Genomic DNA, 21,142 nt, shown 5'->3' on the forward strand with positions numbered 1-21,142 from the left:
AACTGAACAATTTCCGCCCACGGACTATAATTTTCTCCTCTTCACTTTCTTGCTGTAGGCCAAAATGCCCTCTGAAACAATTCTGTCAGGAGAAATGCTTGTGGTCCCAAGTCATTCACTGGTGGAAAGGTTTTTTTAGTACCCAGAATGCTGGGGGTATACATTAAATGAAAAAATATATAAATAGTAAGGTAATTTTAAAAAATCCTTTTCCTTTTATTGTCAGGTGTTCTTAATCTGAAAGACAAAATTCCTGGTGAAATAAACAGATCTGAAGATGAAGCTGCAGCCCTTAATCAGTTATTTTGTTGCAGTCTGCTCCCTCTTTTGCCTGGCAGGTAAGATGACCTCTAAGTTTAATTACTTATGGATGCTGAAATGATCCTTGCTGTTCCGGGGGTGGGGGGGGGGATATGCCAGTTTAACTGTTATTGGGAATTTGTTTTACATTTCATTTTAGTACGTTTTTATTAAGTGTTTTTTATTTTACATAATCATTGAATCAACATTAAAATGCATAAAGAAAAAATATTGATTAACAAAACACTTTGATTTTTTTTTACTTGTGTTTCTCGTCTCTGTTTATTTAAACAAAGCACAGTGCGATGCTTACAGTGTAGTGGTTGGAATGTTAGACTAAGACAGAGGAGACTGATTCAGATTCCTACATTGTGATGTAGATCATCGAATGATTTTGAACCTGATACTGTTTCTCTGCCTAACATATCTCAGAGGGCTGTTGTAGAGGGTAAAACATCTTGATAGCCACTTTTTGTGGTCCTGCTTCTTATGCGGACAACAGGGGTATTAGTAGGATAAGTTTGTAGCCACAGCTAGATAACAGCTATAGCAAATATTGGGCCTCTGTCCTACCGCCTCTGCCCTCCTTTCCTCTCCTGTCCCCTCCAAATAACAAACATCTTCCTGGCTATAACTTGATCTCTTTAATTAAGACTGATGCAACAGTGTTAAATTGTGGTTTTATATATTTATTAATCTGGTTTTATCTATGGGAATTATTGTCTTATTGAATTTTTAGACCATGTAAATTGCCCTCAGATGGTCAACCAAGAGGGGCAGTATAAAAATCATTAACTAACGAACGAATGAAATAACAAAATAATGAACTAACCAATGGAAATGATTCTTTATTTAAGAAGTAAAGCACATCCAGAGGGAAGTCAAAATCTCTGACCCCATGCCTGGCCTTGATAAATATATTGTTTGTAAAATTTCACACTTACGAAACAAGAAGCTGAATAATGCAAATGCATGGTAATTAGGGACAGCTTTTGAGTAAGAATCACTGCTGCACTGATGAAATTCTAAAGTAAATTCAGCCCCACTTCAAAAGTTCAGGTGGGTAAAAATATTAAAAGCAGGTATTAAATAGGAAGAATTGAAGGCAGTAGGAAAAGAATACCTAATATGATCTGGACTTATTGTTTTCTTTTTCTATTCCCTTCCCACAATTCCTGCCCATCTTTGAAGCAGACAGAACAACATTGTCCTTTTTGTTATGACAGTATATGTTTGCTCTTCTTTTATTGAAAATAGGCCTAAGGTGCTGCAGTGCTGTGCGACATTCTGGTGAGTGATGTGACAGTCACAGACTTCCCAGTTTGCTTCTGCACAAATTTAAGCAGTGCCATGCTCATGAGACTGATGAGATTTTGATTAACTCAAGGCTGGGAGTCAAAATTCCAGAATGCCAAAGGCCTCAAGGCAAACTCATGCAGTTACGATTAGGGTATCTGTAACTATGGAATTTTGCAGAGGGTTTGGCAGCATCTGGCATAGAATTCTGACAATCACCACCTGTATCCCCCCTCCCATTCTTATTTAGAATGAAATGTCTGGAATACTGTCTGTGAAATGTTGTTATAGCCACTTATATGCTTCTCTAATGGTTTAAAAGCATTTTCCATCAGTTTCCCCTGGTCCTGTCTTGGTAGAATAAAAGTTTTGTCATCTGACAATGGATTAACCAGAACACTCATAGGGCAGCCTCTGCCTCCTTCTCAGCCCTGTGCCTTCAGGTGCATGCATGTCCTGCTTCTACCAGCTTAGTGCCACTAGCCATTTCTGGGCTTCTTTCAGCTGGTGCTGCCAGCAGATATCATCCTGGAGGGCTTCCTTCCCCTTCTGCCTGCCTTGAGCTGTCAGGAACCAGCTCTGCTGGAGGGTTCCTGAGCAGCTGACCTGCTTGTCTGCCTGCTGTGTAGAATGGTTTTGTGGCTGATGGGGAGGTAAAGAGTCTTGCCACTATGGGGTGGGGCTGCCACCATGTCGTTCCAGGTTTGGTTACTGCAGATTCCTCTGCGTAGGGTTTGGGGCAGAACAATAAATCTTCCATTGAAATAATAGGAATTTAAAGTGCTTAATTTTGGCTGGATGTTCAAAGTTCAAATTCAAAAGGAAAGGTGCGCAGATTTGCATATAATATATTGATTTACAGAATTCTATGCTGTGTCCTTCACCATCAACTGTCTTCAGTATTTAGTTTTAAGTCAAGCTTATTGTTTATTTTTTAAGGCTACATGTTCATTCTATACAGAGTTTGTAAACAACTTACATAAACATTTGACAGTCTTCATAATATTTCTTATTGGCAAAATATTTGGTGCAGAGTTTCATTTTTGTTAAAGAATGTTAAGGCTTCCGTCCCAACATACATGATGCTAATGATCTGATATTTAGTGTCCCAAACCCAAAATCACTGGCATAGTGTTCTGCAATCCTAATTTTCACGAGGAAGTGAGCAATCAAAGTTATCATCTTCTAAGTGGGTCTGAACCTGTGTTGTTACTTTAGATGTGAAATACATATCCTGTACATAACTTTGATTGCCAAATCACAGACTAAGCTTTTCTTACATTTCTGCATGCAGTTTTGGCCACTTGCATTTCATGCCATCAAAGCAACAAAGGCTGTTCATGAGACCAATACAAGTAATTTTCTTCCTTGCTTTCTTTTCCTTTGTCTCTCAAATGTGCTTGAAGTACTTGATGCATTCCAGGGACATAGAGTTCATATGCAAGGTAAGTTTCTACCCTTTAAACATTTCATGGTCATGATTCCCTTTCACTTAACTATTACATTTCTTTAATAATGTAGTATTTAGGCTAGAATATAATAGCTTGACTAAGGCTGCAATCTTAAAGACCTTTTCTTGGGAATGAGGCCCATTCTTCTTAGAAATACTTAGGGCCATTCTGCACCTAGAAAATATTTTCATCTTACTGATGCCATTCTTTGGGCATTTTACATGACGTCATCAACATCCAGCATCCCAGCAGAAAACCTCAAGCAACATCCTCCATTATAAAGTGTGACTTGGGGAATCTCATAAAGTGGATTCCCCAAAATATGTAGCGTGAGCAAAGAAAAGCAACCAGCAAGCCACATGTGAAGGAAATGTGTTGAGCCGAAGTCGCGCTGCACTCACCTCCCTTTTCCTGGGGACATGGATTTTTTAAAAAACCAAACTGCCTGGAGCAATGAATAGGCATTAAATTGTCCAGGCAAAGCAAAAAAAAAAAAAAATTCCCCACCAGTTAACACACAAAGCATGCCTCTCTAACCCCCCCCCAAAAAAAAAAATCGGGAACAAGATTACTTTATTCAAGCTTCAAGGCTCATAAATCCAAAGGGGTTTGCAGTAAAATAAGAAAGATGCATTTATGATTAGATGCATAGGCATAGCAATCGACAAGTTTTACTTTTAAAAAAATTCTTGCATCGTGGGCTCTTTAAACCATGGAGAAAGGTGATTGGCTGCATGGCTTGATTGGCTGACAGGCGGGGGAGAGTCATGTGTGTAGCATGTTCCTCTCATCTGCCATCGCAAGCAGGCGTGCGGAGTGATTAGAAGCATGATAAGGCAGCAGCGGGAAGCGAGAAATCCAGGAGGTACAAAATGAGTGGAGACGTGATTTTTTATAGCTTTACGTCATGGCGCTGTCATAACACTATTTTTTCTGATGTGCGGAAAGGCCCTTAGAATTGCTCCCAAAATAACCCTGTGAGTTATACATCTCCAGAGTACTTCACTTAAATGGTAAGGATAGTGACACTATAGGACAGTGATATTCAATTTGCAGCATGGCAACAGACACATTTCAAAGTTACCATCAAAGAAAGGAGCCACATTTTCATCCATCCTTGCACCTTAGGAGGCTCACCTGTTCCTCTGGCAGTGGCTGTTTCAAGATGGGATCAACTGCCAAACACAATCCCCACCAGGTCCGGACCATCTCACTTTTCTGAAACATGAAGCAAGGCTACACTGGGGAACTATACTCAGAAGAGCCACATGTTGTCCATGAGACACTGAGTATTGTTGCTATAAGAAAAGGAAAGTTATTGCTGATTATGTGAATTTTCTTGTTTGGTGAGTTGTTTGTGGGTTGCACCTTCATGGCTATAAGCTTCAAGGAAATAATTTGCCTGGATAAATCAGAAACTGTGGAAAATACAGGATTTGGACTTAAGCCAAAACAAAGATGATGGAGATAGTTTGTCATTGTGCTATAGCAGTGGTTTATAACATACTACTAATACATTTTTATTATTTATACACAGTGCAGATTGTACTGCACTTTAAACAAAACCTTCTGTAAGAGGACCAGTCAGTGTAGGTCCCCACTGTATGTGATTTCTTCTTTCAAAACAGGAGGGAGAGATCAAGGAAATGCTGGCACCCACATTCACAGAAACAGCTTGGTTCACCCTGCAGGCTCTGCATGGTGGAAGGGCGGGACAAAAATATCATTAAACATATGAAATAAGGACAGACTCAATCCCAGAGCAGATATTATGTTTCCTCATCTCACACATTTGCTTGTTTCTTGTACAATTGCCCCTTCTGGTTTTTCCACTGATGGCTATAACATATATGCACAAATCATGACTATCTTTAAACATATAGAAGGATTTAACTGTTATATAGAAACTATAATGAGTGTCAACTTCCTTGCAGCTGTGTGCCACAAAATAGTTAGTCTGTGGATCGGGACATTTATGCAGGAGACAGGAGGGTCCGCCCATGAGATGGTAGCCATGATTAAGATATTGGAAAGGGTTACATCTGAACTGTGCTTGAGATAAACAAGTATACCATTCTTTTCCAGTTTAGCATGCTGTCTCATGACACTGATACGTCTTGAGACCTGATGATATGCAAGGCATATGTTCATATGAATTTAATTTGATCAGGCAAGAACACTGCAAAATTGAGGTCATGTAGTAAAAATTTTTGTCGCAGTTCATTTGAAAATCTCATAAGAGCTGTCAGTGAGAAATCTATAACTGATTGGATGAGCATATTGGCTTCAGCAGTTAGCTAGAGAAGCAATAATTACTTGTCTTTCAGATACATCATTTCTGGAAATCTGTTTCACTTACCCATCTCTCTTTGGCATGTGGCTTTCATGGTGCATGCTTCTTGGTGAAAGGTGAAATGAGGGAGCAAATTCCTCAGTTAAGAATAAAGGGATTGTTAGCTTCCCAGTTCTCTAAAGGTGTTCATAAGGCACCTTCTCAGTGATATCTTATCATTCTTTTCTTACAGCATATCTCTTAATCATATTTCAGCATTTCATAGTTAATTAATAAATCTGTGTCAAAAATGCATAAATGCATATGCAAACAGTATAATAGCAGACTTATAGTGCAAAAAACCAAAAACAAATGAAGTGGGGAAGAAAGTTATTTGGCACTTATCAGCTAGCTTGACGAAGAGTTCTGGAGAACTCAACAGCTTGCATACCAGTTCAGGATGTTTTAGTTAGTTACAGATGCAAAGGTTAATAAGTTTGTTTGGGGAATTTTTCTGTGGATGGATACAGCTAACTACATGCTTGTACCATACATAGATAAGTAATGTAATGAACTGGGTTTTCCCAAAATCTGAAGACTCACCAATGCTATGTCAAAATTTCATGAGTGACATATTGGAATATTTCTGTTTTATTTATTTTTATTTCTTTGAATTTGTAACCCAGTTTCCCTGCTAAAGGCAGACCCGGGGCAGTGGACAACATATACATAATATAGTTTTGTCATGCTAAAACCATGATAAAAATTCTAAAAATCTAAAAACAGTCTAAAAACCAGATCCCTAGGTCCCTGGGTGGAGTGTGATGTTTTCTCAGTATATGTACAATATCCTCAGAATGGAGAGAGCCCTGGTGTGTTTTGATAAGAATTTGGGTACTTAATTGTGTACCCTTACCTTCTGAAATCCAAAAGAATTAAATGTAAGGAAGTGAACTGGTGTGTTAAGAGAAGGATTTTGAGCACTTGGTAGTATATCTCTTACTTCTGAAACCTGGAGAGTCAATTAAACTCAAGAAGGTGAACTGGAGAGTTTAGGAAATTCTGAAACCAAAGGTCTTCATCTCTAAGATTCTAAGACTTTGTGAAAGCCTTAAGAACTGTCACTTGCTGGGAAGATAGGGAATGAAGTTTGTGATTATGATAAATTATTAACCTAATACATTTTACATCTAAATTCACTTGTGTTGAATTTAAAAAATGGTTAATTTTTGAACATTCTAAAGATTCTAATGTGCCATTTTCAGAAGTTTTAAGTTTAAAGGATGATCTTATCTCTTCCTCACCTTCCTAGTCTGAGCCAGCATAAAAATATAATAAAGGATAGGAAAGCCATAGATCTTTTGAAAAATAAAATAAAATAAATGGACTGCTGAGTCAGAAAGAAAGAGAAAAAAAGAGGGAAATCCTGAGTCTGAGTGAGGGAATGAGCCTAGATTGTCAAATCACAGTATATCAGTGGGTGGGAGGCACTTAACTTTTATTCCTGTGCTTTCCTCACTCGCAGCCTAAATTTCCTCAGTGGCTACTGCTAGCCCTCACTTGAAAAGAAATACTGGCTGAAGTATCAATTTTTAACTCTAATCAGAATTCAAATACATATAGAAGTCAGAAAAGAGCAATCAATTATTTTTCCTCTTTTAATTTGTAGGGGTGTGTGTGTAGAAACACTGCAGCACCGCGAAGCTGAGTGGGCATTTTGTGTCCCTGTGGTGACACCATAGGAGGGAAGGAGGAGCTTGGATTCATGGGCCTAGCCCAGCTGGGCCTCTGATGGCTGCCACAGCAAGAAAGTGAATGCAGAAAAATCAGTGTTCTCTTGCCGTGGGCCATCAGAGGCCATAAAGCAGGCCAAGGCTGGGAGGGGTTCTGGATGACACCAGCATCATGCATAAGTGGAGATTGGCCCTGCTGTCATGCAGGCGCCATGCATAATGTGTGATTTAAGAGCTCTTGGGATCTTGTTTTGATTTCTTCTGCAAGGGATGCTACTTTCACTCTGAAAGCAAGCATATTGCCATTTTTCAAAGTGAATATCTTGTTGATATTCAGTGCTCATTACATAGACGAAGGCTTTCAGGACAAAGACAAGCCTAGACATGTCCATTTCCATGGTGGCTGTGGTGCCCTCCTGGATCTTCCTTTTTAGCTGTAATGGCCCTCCAGGAGCTTCATTAACATAAGGGGGGATGGAGTTGCCTTTACCCAACTCTCTCTCCTCTTCCACCATGTGGGCCTAGAATCAGGTTCACTGGATGAGCCTTGTTCTTCCTTGACTCCCTGAGGGTGATACAACCTTGGCCCTCCCAATCCCTTTGGCCACAAAGTCCGAACCTCCTGCCTAGAGAATCCCGGGCCAAAGAGTGCCTCTTGTGACCCTTCCCCTTTGTTCGGCTCCACCACCCCGCCACCCCCTTGAATCTTCAGGGGCCTGTGCAGTTGGCCTGCTCAAGAAGGATGAGGTCCTTTGCACCCTCCTCTACTCTTCCCATCAACATCTAGTAGGGAACTGGGAGTCTGTCCTCTGTGCCCTGGCTCCAACTTCAATGTCTCAGCCCTCTCTTTTACCACCCTACTCTGCCCTGTGGCACCAACTTCTGTTGGCATTGACTATCTCCCAGGAAAGTTGTGTATGCAGCTGTTCTGGATTTGGTGATTCCCTCATGTGTTCTAGCTGCCGTTCCCTCAGTCATCATTGTCCCGTACCATTAGTCCAGTCAAGGGGCTGAGCCTCTGTATGTTTCTCTCTGCCAGGTAAGTGTGCAAGTGGGAAAGCCTCCCATGTGCAAGACTACTATCTTAAAGACTACATCTTGCTGATGTGAATATATTCTGTGCAGGAAATAATTGCCTTCTGGTGCCTAAAGGCAGGACAAACTGAACAAGAGAATATGACTGATAACATACAGATTTAATTGAACAAAGTCTGAGTCCAGTGGCACCTTTAGGACCAAGACAGTTGTATTTATATCATATCTGAAGAAGTGTACATGCACCCAAAAGCTTATACCTTGAATGTAGAACTACAAGGTTATATTCAATTGATAATATGAAATGGATTATATTTTGTTGTGTCAGAAAAGTGGCGCTATCTTGCTTTTAAACCTTCCATCACCATTGTCTGAACAGTGTCATCATCCAAAATCAAAGGATGATCTTCCTTTCTAGTAACAATTATTATTTTGTTGGCATGAAAACACTTACTTTTGCTAAAATGTTGGTGGCTGCAGTAAGGTGGGGGTATTATATGAGATTGATTGGAAAAAACCTGCTCCGATGCAATCTGTCATCTGGAGAACTTTCCCACATCCTAGGAACATATGCCATCATTCCGTACAATATAATCCTGTGCAGATTTACTGCCATATAAATTCACTGATTCCCATGGACTTTCAGAGTAGAATAAATCAGCATCGAATGGCAATGTTAGTAGTGAGGGATGGATGTTTTGCTTATGCCCAGAGACACTCATCTTCCCCCACCTACGTGCATTCCAGCACCAATATCTGGTATTGTCCCCAATTGCTTGGGCTAGGCTAAGAATGCCCTGGAGAAGACTGAAGCCTTAAAAGCAATATAGCAAGAGGATCAAATGACAATTCCAGTTGCATTATGTGATGAGAAAGCATACTGCTCATGAAACTAACCTTTCCATTTCAGCTTCCCATTTATTGTCCAAGCCAGAGGACATCAGATGTCACCACAATCTGGTGGTTGTTTGCTGGTCTGTGTAAGAGATTTGAGCCTCCATGTGTCTTTCAGACAGACAGATGTGCAAGTCACAAATGCCACCACTAAATCTGGCACCACTTGGCAGGGTTGTTGACGGTGTCAGCAGCAAGCCAATGGCCTTCAGGGGAAATGTAACTAGTTTGCACTCTGTTTCTGTAGGGGAATACATTGACAAGAATGCAGAGGAGAACTGGAAGCTATAGCATTTGAACTGTTTCCACTAGGCTCACTAAAATAAGTGTTTGTGTGTGTTTTAGGGTTTTTGACTTTTGCATTCACCACATATGCTAAGCTGATATTTTTAAAGCTATGATTTAATTGATTAATCATTTCTCTTCAGAGGAATTAAAAGGATATGGGCCAATTTTTGAAGAACAACCTATTGATACAATCTACCCAGAAGAATCCTCAGATGGAAGAGTTTCAATGAATTGCAGAGCCAGAGGAATCCCTGCCCCTATTTACAAGTAAGCCACTTTTTGTTCTTATTTATTCTGATTTGTAGGAAGTTACCATTGATTTAAGGCCTCAAGTGCATGCTATAGTTTTTCCATATTTATTTTAAAGGAATTTTCTTTCTTTTCCTAATGTATTTGCTAGGATTGCCTTATTAAGAAGGAGCGGAGCTTGGGCAGAGATGAAAACTTTAACCCATCTTCCTCTGTCATTTTCTTCCTGGAGACAGCCATGGCTGAGCTGATTTCATTCCTGTTCAGGGGCGGGCACAAAATAAATGGCTTTTTCCAGTGAGAAAAATGGCAGAAAGGGACAATGCTAAAGTTTTTTCCCCCCTTTGTTTCTGTTTTATTTACCATTTTCTTCATGGTAAAGCTATCCCATGTGCAAAAGGAAAAAATGTTTAAATAAATAAGGAAGAAACTCTAAGTCAAAAGCCTTCCACAGGATGGAAACCTTTCTTGTAGTCCTCTCCCCTGAAAAGATCATGGCGGGGCTTGTGGGACAGGCACAGAGGAGCAACTATGCTGACAGGAAGAAACGCCACAAGGGAGAGCAATGATAGGCAGGTTCTTAAAGCACTTTTTTGTTTATGAATTTTAATTAGTAACCTGCCTCTACCATTTGTGTGAGTTGTTTTATAATAATATATTACTAATTGTACTTAACCTATCTCACTTTGATACTGAATGCCTGGGCAACTAACATCACCTGATATTTTTGTGTCAGGAGTTTTTATTTGGCCTGGCTTTCAGTATCCAGACTGACAAGGAAAAGGGGTGATCGTAGGGGAAAAAGAGCAAGATTTTAGTATTCTATAATTTTCAGAACTGTGCTAGGAATTTTTTTATAAACCCTGCTGTATTTTCATACATTATTTTGAGTTTCACCCTTCACCAAAAAGGGGTTGTAACAATATTGGTTTTTTTAGTTGCTTGGTTAAATTTCTACTAGATGCATAGCAGGTTTCACACTCCTCCTGGTGGCCGAAATGGTACTTTACTTTTTTAAAAAAAAATGAACTCTCATAATGGAATGTATTCATAAGGCAATCCAAAATACTAGGATAGGCATGATCCTACGAGCGTCTAATAGCCTCAGCTGTCATAAAGACTATGCAGACTTCTAGCCACTGGGTTGTATCCACCCTGGCCACAGTGTGCTGGACTTGGTATCCAATCAGATTGGAATATTTTTATGCTGCTGCAACTCCATCCACATTGAATTCAGCATTTGGCATCCACTCAGGATTACAGCTGAATATCAAGAAGACAAAAGTAGTGAGTACTGGAGAATTATACAATTTTAAGATTGATGAGGAAAATATTGAAATTGTTCAGGAGTTTTGGTTCCTTGGAGACTAAAACCAAGAAATCAGGAGACTAGGAAGGGTAACCATGAAAGCTGTTAATGATAAGGACATTTAGGAGAACATTAATTCATAGGGTTGCCTGTGCAATTATGAGTACAATTTAACTTCTTTTATTTCCATTTTTAAATTTTTCCATGTGTTTTTATGAAGATGAGCATTTTCCAGCATAACTTGTCTCACAGTAATGCTTTATGATTCCATGGACATTTTCCCTTTGCATAGGAAGAAATAATATAAGTAAAGTTGCACAAAATCTTTTTCCAGTGCTCATTTCTTCTGATTTCTTAAAGATGACCAGCTGGGGTATAGGTTTCCTTCTGTGGCAAGATGATTGCCCTTTCCCTTAATGTGAGAATAAGTTACCATGCTTTAAATTAATGTAAACGTAGCATTACTAGGAAATGTCAAAAGTGCCTTTGATTATTAGAAATAATTAAACCTGCATTTCTTAATAGGTGGAAACTTAACAACTGGGATATTGAAATTACAAGGGGGCGCCACCTTATGGTAGGAGGTAACTTGGAAATCACTAACCCTGAGAAATCAAGGGATGAAGGAACATATGTCTGCATAGCATCCAACATACATGGAATCATACGGAGCCGAGAAGCAAATCTAAACTTTGGATGTAAGCCATACTTACCTGTTTATACTTTCTGGTGATCACGGTCTTAATGCCATTCCAATGTTGGGTCTTACTGGCTAAAGCATAACATGTTAATATACATGTTTTATATATCCATAGGACTCAAAGAAAAGGAAGATGTCTGTAATACCTTTTCAAGTTGCTGAAAGGGCAATCCTTTCCATTTTCTGTTTGTTTATTTCCATCATTTTATTTACAAAACACATATTGAGCAGAAAACATCCATGGAGTAAAGCAGCATGAGTTTTCCTCAAGCAAACAACATGTCTTTCCTGACACTGTGGCTTCTTCTCACCAAGGCAGATGCTTAAGTCAGACCTGTGTTTCCTGCAGCCTCCATTCCAAATCTCTTTCCATTCTGCCAAACACACAAATATGCACATTTATGTGTTTGGCAGAAGGGAAAGAAATGTGGACTAATATGGGAATATTGGTCTCTACTCCACAGTGTCATGGCTTGTAGAAGTACCAATTATAACATTATGAGCCACTGAAAAACATAATTGTTAGCTGTTCTAAAGACAGGTCATCCTTCCTTTTCACCACACAGTAGGATTCTTGTCACTATGTGTTCACTAATAAGGGGCAGTGAGGCAGCCTCTTTTCTTACTGTCCTCTTGATAATCTTGAATGGTTTCTGTCTGAACACTGTCAGTCAAGTAGCAAGCGTTGCCTCCCTTTCCCTATGGATTATTTATGATGACACTGTTTTAGGAAACTGTGCTGTGCATTCTGGAATCTTCCGCACAGTGATGATTCTCTGTAGTCTCCTCATTGCTGCAGGGGCTGCCAATTAAGTGCAGCAGAGCTTCCTCATTATGGGTTTCTCCATATTTTCGCCAGCCTGGACCCATGAAATATCCTCTACCACCACTCAGGCTTCCTTATTTTTTCTTCTTTTGTTAAACTGGTAAGCAACAAATTGTGATTGTGTTACATGATATGTCAAATTGCCACTTAAAAAAAATCCCCCTGATGGCAAGGGGGAAGTGGCTGCAGCATGGGACAGGGCAAGGGGAAAATGTGTCCATATGGTTTTTACCCCAGATTTTCTGTATTGCCTACTCCTGAAGGATTTACGAAGCATATATTATCAGCTGTGCAATGGAAGTAATGCAGAGGGCCACAGCAATTTCTGTGTTAACCCGTCCCTTGACATTGGCACCCTGATATTACATTCTTGGGTCAGTGTATAAGAAAAGTACTGTACTATTATTTTTTTCTATGTCATATCATAGGCAGTTACTTGTAGCCAAATTCACTTTGGTTCCTTATGGACAGGATAAATGGTAGTTCATCATGATCTTTCTGAGATAAAGTAGGAATGTAATGCTTTTTGAGAGAGAATAGGAATGTAATACTTGAATAAGTCATCTTTATTATTCAGTCAAAATATAGTGAATATCTGGAAACCTCAACTTAATATGTTATGTGGTTATATTTATGATGTGTATTCATATAATACTTCTTTCCCTCTTATTGTCATGATCAGATCTAAATACATTTACTCCTGAAGAAAGACATGAGGTAAAAGTTCGGGAAGGTGTGGGAGCAGTGCTACTCTGTGACCCTCCACGTCATTATCCAGGTAAATTAACCTGTTCTTCATATTTTTCAGCTTTCATGAGAGAGGCAGGATAGTAACAGCTTTAATGGGATTATAGAACTGCTATCTTTGAATACAACTATATAAGTCTTATAAGCTGTTTAAGCTTCTAATAAGATCAGTGCAGTTTGACCTCTGTTTTTATGGTTTTAATTCATCCTAGAATGGCTGGTTCTCTTCAGATTAAAGAACCAAAATTGCTGTTTAAAGATCACATCAATAAGGTTAGGTGAACCTCAGCAGCTGTGCACCAATGATTTGCATACACACTTTTTTAATACAGAAAAAGTGGTCCATGTACTGTATTATTCCCTTGTTGTTGTTGTTATTAGGTGCGTGTCCAACCCATCGCGACCCCATGGACAATGATCCTCCAGGCCTTCCTGTCCTCTACCATTCCCCAGAGTCCATTTAAGTTTGCACTGACTGCTTCAGTGACTCCATCCAGCCACCTCATTCTCTGTCGTCCCCTTCTTCTTTTGCCCTCAATCGCTCCCAGCATTAGGCTCTTCTCCAGGGAGTCCTTCCTTCTCATGAGGTGGCCAAAGTATTTGAGTTTCATCTTCAGGATCTGGCCTTCTAAGGAGCAGGCTGGGCTGATCTCCTCTAGCACTGACCGGTTTGTTCACCTAGCAGTCCAAGGGTGATCACACTCAGAAAGGGTTGGCAGGTATGAATGTGAGAGACCTTTTTGGAGTCTGATTTATGAACTAGGCATGCCACCAACCACAAACCAAGCCGTATTTCTCCAGTTTGTGCACATAGCTGTTTATGTGTTTTTAACTAAACTGTCTCCTAATTTTAACTGTATCTTTAATTATTAATGTTTATAATGCTCTCCAATTTATGGACCCTGAATGACCTTATTATGGATAGCAGGAAGATGCAAGAGAATTGAGGGAGAAACTATTGTGCCACATATTCTCTGTAAGGAACTGGAAAGTTAGATAAAGTGACCAATTAAGGCAAGTTGTTATTTCTCTTCACGGTAGCAGCCCCAACCAACAAGATGGGTTAGGTAACTACTTGATCCAGTGCCTAATATATGTTCATAAAAGTTAGTTCAAGCTTTTAATTTGATGACATAACCAGTTTCTAGCATATAATGTGGGCAGAGTCAAATTTCCACCCCAGGTTGCTTCCAGAGCTAGCAGCTTCCTAAAGAGGCATCTTCTGAAACTACCCCCTTTCTAGAACTCCAGATGCTCCAAGCAATCTGTAACCGCTTCCGGATAAGGGCAATGTGGGAGGAGAAAGGGCGGGCTCTGCCCGGGATAAAAACTCAGAGGGCCCAATCAGGAGCCGCTTTGCGGCTCCTGATTGGGCCCTCTGAGTGTCCATCCAGGGCCAAGCAGCCACAGAAGGATGGCCGCGCGGTGAGTCCTCCACCTGGGTTCTCCTCCCACTAGGAAAAGGAACAGGGACGCCACATCGAAGACGCGGTATCCCTGATCCTTTCCCGCCCCAGATCCCTTGCTCCGGAGCCTTCTGACGGCCCCAGGACACCTTTGCAGCATCCTGGATGCTGCTAGGGAGCTACTGGGGCTGGCAGAAGGCTGCACCGCCCCCCCCCCGGCCAAAAACCTCCTCCTGGCCCTCCCCCCAACTCCCCCTCCCAATTCGTGCTCCCCTCATGACTCCTCCCCATGGACTCTTCAAATAAAGGTAAAGGTAAAGGCACCTGTGCAAGCACCGAGTCATGTCTGACCCTTGGGGTGACACCCTCTAGTGTTTTCATGGCAGACTCAATACGGGGTGGTTTGCCAGTGCCTTCCCCAGTCATTACCGTTTACCCCCCAGCAAGCTGGGTACTCATTTTACCAACCTCGGAAAGATGGAAGGCTGAGTCAACCCTGAGCCGGCTCCTGGGATCGAACTCCCAACCTCATGGGCAGAGCTTTCAGACTGCATGACTGCTGCCTTACCACTCTGTGCCACAAGAGGCTCTTACTCTTCAAATACCCCCCTCCTTTTCCCCCACTCCCCTCCAAGTCCACCTACCTCCCTGGCTGCCTTTCTTCCTTCTCCCTTGCTTCCTCTATTCTTGATCTCTTCTCCCCAACTCCCCCTCCCAATTCACCCCCTCACCACTCCCCCCCTTCACACACACCCCTGTCCCCTCCAAGTCCACATACCTCCCTGCCTGCCTTCCTTCCTTCTTCCTTCTTTCCTTCCTGACTTCCTCTACTTTTCCATCTACTTCCTGCCTATCTCTCTCTCCCTCTCACTTGCTCTTTCCCCCTTCCTCTCTAACACACTTCCTGTCTTCATTCCTGTCTTCCTTCTGTTCATCCCTTCAATCACCCCTTTCCCTCGTTTCTCACTCCCATCCCTCCTTCCCTCTTCAACCTTCCTTTCCTCCCTTATTCTTCCCTATGCTCTAGTGCAGTGGTCCCCAACCTGTGGTCCACGGCCTGGTGCCGGGCTGTGAAGGCTAGGGCGCCGGGCCGCGGTTCCCTCTCCCCGCCCCCCCCGCAGTAAAAAACTTCCCAGGCCGCAAGCTTGCGGCCCGGGAAGCTTCTTACTGCGGGAGGGGGGGGGAGAGGGAGTAAGGGCCGCGCCGCGCATGCGCACTGCTCTAATGGCCGCTGAATTTCAGCTACAGCAGGCTTAATTTCTAGTGTGTAGATAAAATGCTTGACAACAGAGAAAGTCTCTACCACTATGGCCATTTTGACCAAATCAGATAGCATCTGAGAAGAAAACTTTGAGAATACCATTAAAAACATATTTTTCTGTGTTGTTTCTGAGTTGATTTTGACAGAAGACTGTTCAAGTATATACTTGGCAGTTATATTATAGCTCTTATGTCTCAAATTTCTGTGCCCCAAAGCACAATACAAGAATGAAAACAAATTTCAGTCCTGAAAGCTTTCATATGTCAGTCAGTTAGCAATTATTTGTAGCCAGACATTTATCTTTCCCCTATATTTCGTTCGGTTAATTTCCAATACTATGCTTGCCTATCCTAATGTAATGCTGCAACTAAGGGTTTCAATGTGAGAACAAATTAACTTAAAAAATAAATCCTCTCAGCTAGTCAAGATGTCACAAGAATGCTAAACTGTGGTCCTCTTTATGGGGTGTATTATTGCTAAGCTTTCTATCAATGCAGAAAGAATTCCTCTGTGGTTTCAAGGTCTAAGTTGTTAGGATGACTTTTTCTGTCACATTCTCCCTATACATCTCATTTTAACAATTTTATCCTTCCGTTTCCACTTGTTATCCCCTTGCAAAACCTCTCAAACTCAGCTTTTGCTTCTGCTATGATTCTTAAAGCAATTAGTAAAACAATATGTGTCATTGCTGATATGTTCATACTTTATTCAGATTACAGAATGTGAATTTTATGTTTGCAGAATGTGTAATAACTTTAGAGATTACAGGTCATGACAAAGCACATGCTTTGTGTGTATAAGGTTCTGGGTTCAAGTCATTATCATCTACAGTTAAAATGGTGTCAGTGAAAAGCTAGAAACCATTCATCCTGACACTCTTAGTTAAACTACATAGTACTTTGTTGACTGAACCTAGTGTTCAATGAAACAGAGAAAACCAGTGTGGTGCAGAGAGTAGAGTGGAAGACAAGGGGCTTTTCTGCATACCAGGTATGTGGCCTCCCAGCCCCTGAAGGCAGGTGGCATATTCCTGCCCCTCCAGATGACGTTGCCTACCTCCAGTGGCTGGCTCGCAATTTCTGGAAGAATGTAAAGTTAAAAATGTGATAGCTAGGTGGTCCTGGATTAATATTGTTTTATTTTTATTTTAGTTACACAAATTTTATCCTGCTTTTCTGCTCTCACAAGGACTACCAAGACAGCTAACAAGACAGCTAACAATTTAAAACATACACAAAACAATCACATTAAAACCATTAATTCAACTCCCAGCACAAACATACATTATTAAAACAATTAAAAAGTGTTAAAATACATACAAACATAAAAACAGCAACCAGAGCTTTTTATAAGGAGAAGAGGGTTGCTGGAGGAGCATCAAACAAAGCAAGATGGAAGAAGTAGACTGTCTCCCTGGAGAGAGAGTTCCAGGCTTTTTTACCATGATAAAGAAGCCCTCTCCCAGGCTGCCACCTACCTAATATCAGAAGGGATAGGTGCAGTAGTGGTCGAGCAGGTTCATAAGGGAGTAGGGAATTCTTCAGGTATATCAATCATCTTGGATGATCAGAACCTTGAACGATGCTCAGAAAAAAAATGGGAGCCAGTATAGATGGTCCAGGTCTAGAGTGTTAAGGTCCCTACAACCCTTTTTACAGCCTGTGACATTCTATAACAACTGAAGTTTCTGAACTCAAGGGCAGCCTCATGGTAGAGCACATGGCAATATTCTAATCTAGATGTAACCATGGCATGCACCAATGTGAAGAGATCTTTTCTGCCCAGAAAAAGGCACAGCTGGCTAGCCAGTTAAAGCGGTTGAAAGACACTCCTGGCCATAAGGCACCTGCTTATTCAACAAGAGGCCTGTGTTTAAGAGCACCCCCTGACTATGGACCTGTTTCTTTCAAAAAAAGAACAGCCCTGTCAAGAATGGGTGCCAACTTAAGTCCAACATCAGACTTTCTTCCCATCTTGTAAGGTGACCAAGACCTAAACCCAGATTGGAAGCAATCTAAATAATTTGCCTCATTCATGAAAGTTTATTCAGCACTTCTTTATGCTTTCATATATCCCTTTGACCACCCAAGCCTTATTCATTTTAACTAAAGCATTTTTTCTCTTTCCAGATGATCTGAGTTATCGCTGGGTTCTGAATGATTTCCCTGAATTTATTACTTTGGATAAGCGACGATTTGTGTCTCAGACAAATGGCAATCTCTACATAGCAAAAGTAGAAGCATCAGATAAGGGCAACTACTCTTGCTTTGTGACCAGCAACTCAATAGCTAAGAGTGTATTCAGCAGTTTCATTCCTCTTATTCCACAACCAGATCGTAAGTATTTTATCCAGACCATGTGTCCTCTTTACATCAATATTTACTTTCACATTTATAAGGAAAAGTTGGAGAAATCTTAAAGAAATTGAATATAGTATATAAGCAGCTTTTTCCAGAGTATTTCCTCTTGTGAGTGTTTCCTTTCCTGTGCTCCAAGTCTCTTCTGACATTACATTTTGACATATGCAGGTACAGAAGTTGTTTGAAGGATTCAAACGGTTTAGAAAGCTACAGAGTAGTGTTGGGGTGAACTTTGTTTTTTGGTGGGCTGTTTCTGTTGATTGTCTGTTATTTATTAATTACAATTAAAATAATAATAATAATAAAAAGAAAAAGAAAGATGCAGGAGCCACCCCCCCCCCAAAAAAAGAGAAGTTGTTTGAAGTGTTCCCTAGAATGTAAAATGAGTGTGAGTAGCCTGTTTTGAGACACAAGCATCATAAAGGTTTTACTCATCAAGAAGTCAGGAATGATTAACTATTAGGATGCAAGTAGGTGAGGTGCAAAAGATCTTTCATCAGATCTCTCTGTTTCTGTACTTCGTGACAAATCTGAGTTTACTCTGAGTTATATGTGTGGCACCATCTGCAAATTGCGAAGTCCTTGTGTTTGTTGAGGGCAGATGCAAGGACTTTGCATTGCATGTATGATGGGAGTTTTGTACTCCCCAAACAACAACTTTTTTTGGCAGTCAAAGTAGACAAGAAGCAGCAGCAAGAGCTTATCCCCCATGCTGTTTTCATGTTTACAAACTACGCTGTGTTGCTATTGACTCCATTATGAAAATATGGAATAGATATAGCTTCATGTAAGTTTCAAAATGAAGCCAATAGCTGCACGGATAGATGGTTTGTGCATGGGAAAACAGCATGGGCAGAGGCTATCGCTGCTTGTTCCCACCTGCTTTGGTTGCAAACAGAAAAGAGCTGGTATTTATCTGGGAGGCATAAATCTCCCAGCAAACCCATGATGCAAACTCCTTATGTTTTCCTTCAATGAACATGGAGACTTCAAGGAGCCTTTAAGATGCTAGCACAGAACTGAGGGTTTTTTTAGAAGAAACAGAAGAGAGGAGACACACTGAAAGGCATAAATATTCAGCTTTGAGTGCAGGGAAGCAGCATGTATAAATGAATGATGCAATGTATTCATTGTACTCTGGTAAAACTGGAAACTACTTCCGAATGAATGAATGAATGAATGAATGAATGAATGAATGAATGAATGAATGAATGAATGAAACTGGAAACTACTTCTGTTGCTGAGAAGGAAATATCAAGGGAAAGCTTTCTGCGTGGATATATCTTTCTAGCCACTCTTGAGCAGGATTCTGACCTCTTTCCTGGTATGTCATGTTCTGTCCTAGCTTACTCAAACCTGTGCATGCATCTTTTATTGTAGTTTTCATTCCAAACTTAAACTGTAATAATTTGGCAAAGTGAAGAAGTAGAAATATTATTTTTCTGGTGGTAACTTTAGGTTTGGGACAGTTGGTTGTTTTTGCAGCTGTTGTGATTTCACCATTCTGAATCTGACAATACACACGATATTTTTATTTGTTTGTTTGTTTTATTATTATTTTATTATTTGTTTATTATTTATTTATTTATTTTATTATTATTACCTGCCATTCCTGAACTGGCTCATGGCGGGTTACAATTTGTCCATATAAAAACCCTATAGACCCTATTAAAACCCAATAAAACAATTCAGACATAACATACAATAAAATTAGATTCCTAAAACCATGGCAGTCTTCAACCCCCTACCCCACCTAAAACATCTATATAGAGGTTTAGGCCAGGCGTGCCTCTCTGGGGCTGTGGATGACCAATAAATTAGTACCCGCAGAGCGTAGAGCTCTGCTGGGGGCCATAGGGCAAAAGGCAGTCCCTCAGATATGTGGGTCCAAGACCATGAAGTGCCTTGAAGGTCAACAACAGAACCTTGAACCAGATCCAGGCAGCAACTGACAACCGATGCACAGGCTGGATATGAGCCCTCCAAGATACCCCTGTGAGGACCCTAGCAGCTGCATTCTGTACCTGCTGCAGTTTCTGGATCAAGGCCAAGCTTAGGCCCATGTAGAGCAAGTTACAGAAATCTATTCTGGAGGTGACTGTCACATGGATCACTGTGGACAGGTGTTCAGAGGATAGGTAGGGCACTAGTAGCTGTGCCTGGTGAAGATGGAAGAATGCTTGGCAAGCTACCTTCCTGACCTGTGCCTCTAGAGTTAATGAGGCATCAGTGGTCACTCCCAAGTTCCTGACCTGACTAATTTCAACAGAAGTAATTGCTTCCCAAGATGGTCCTTTCAGGTCTCACTAATGTGAACAGGATATTGCATGTTCCATTGAAGAATTTTCCTTAGAATTTTTTTAAACCTTTTGTTGCAACCACAGTGCCCAGCATAATCTGGAACTTCATTTGTATGACTTGGAACTTGCTTAACCCCATCATATCCCATGCATATAACCTCACGAGTTCTGAAACAACATATTAATTTCAAACCAGATGTTACTACTTTTAATGAATGTGATCCAAATTCTCCAGTATTCAGTGGATGTAAAGCTTTGAAATGGGACAAACAACATCTCTCTTTCGGTCTGTAACAGCTCAGGAAAAAAAAATGCACACAGTGTTTCCAGTCAGAGCTGGTTCCCTGTGACTCTTTAAAATACAGTTTTCTGGAGCTTCTATGTGATTTAGGGTTCCCAGACTCCACTCATTGTAACACTTAATTTTACTTGTACATGAATAAAGGTAAAGGTAAAGGTATCCCCTGTGCAAGCACCGAGTCATGTCTGACCCTTGGGGTGACGCCCTCCAGCGTTTTCATGGCAGACTCAATACGGGGTGGTTTGCCAGTGCCTTCCCCAGTCATTACCGTTTACCCCCCAGCAAGCTGGGTACTCATTTTACCGACCTCGGAAGGATGGAAGGCTGAGTCAACCTTGAGCCGGCTGCTGGGATTGAACTCCCAACCTCATGGGCAAAGTTTTCAGATGGTTGCCTTACCACTCTGCGCCACAA

At 40.9% G+C, this 21,142-nt stretch overlaps 1 protein-coding gene across 2 annotated transcripts in view; it reads left to right on the plus strand.

Moving 5' to 3' along the window:
* CNTN1 (contactin 1) overlaps positions 1-21,142 on the plus strand; it is a 189,402-nt gene that overhangs the window by 118,342 nt on the left and 49,918 nt on the right. For both annotated transcript variants that reach the window (XM_077338565.1, XM_077338566.1), the window contains exons 2-8: positions 227-338; positions 1,558-1,590; positions 3,003-3,041; positions 9,410-9,536; positions 11,353-11,525; positions 13,036-13,131; positions 17,897-18,103. In XM_077338565.1, the coding sequence (XP_077194680.1) occupies positions 278-338; positions 1,558-1,590; positions 3,003-3,041; positions 9,410-9,536; positions 11,353-11,525; positions 13,036-13,131; positions 17,897-18,103 (736 nt within the window). In that variant the 5' untranslated portion in view covers positions 227-277. The remainder of the gene's footprint in view (positions 1-226; positions 339-1,557; positions 1,591-3,002; positions 3,042-9,409; positions 9,537-11,352; positions 11,526-13,035; positions 13,132-17,896; positions 18,104-21,142) is intronic.

Source organism: Paroedura picta, chromosome 5, assembly GCF_049243985.1.
Source record: "Paroedura picta isolate Pp20150507F chromosome 5, Ppicta_v3.0, whole genome shotgun sequence".
Taxonomy (NCBI): domain Eukaryota; kingdom Metazoa; phylum Chordata; class Lepidosauria; order Squamata; family Gekkonidae; genus Paroedura; species Paroedura picta.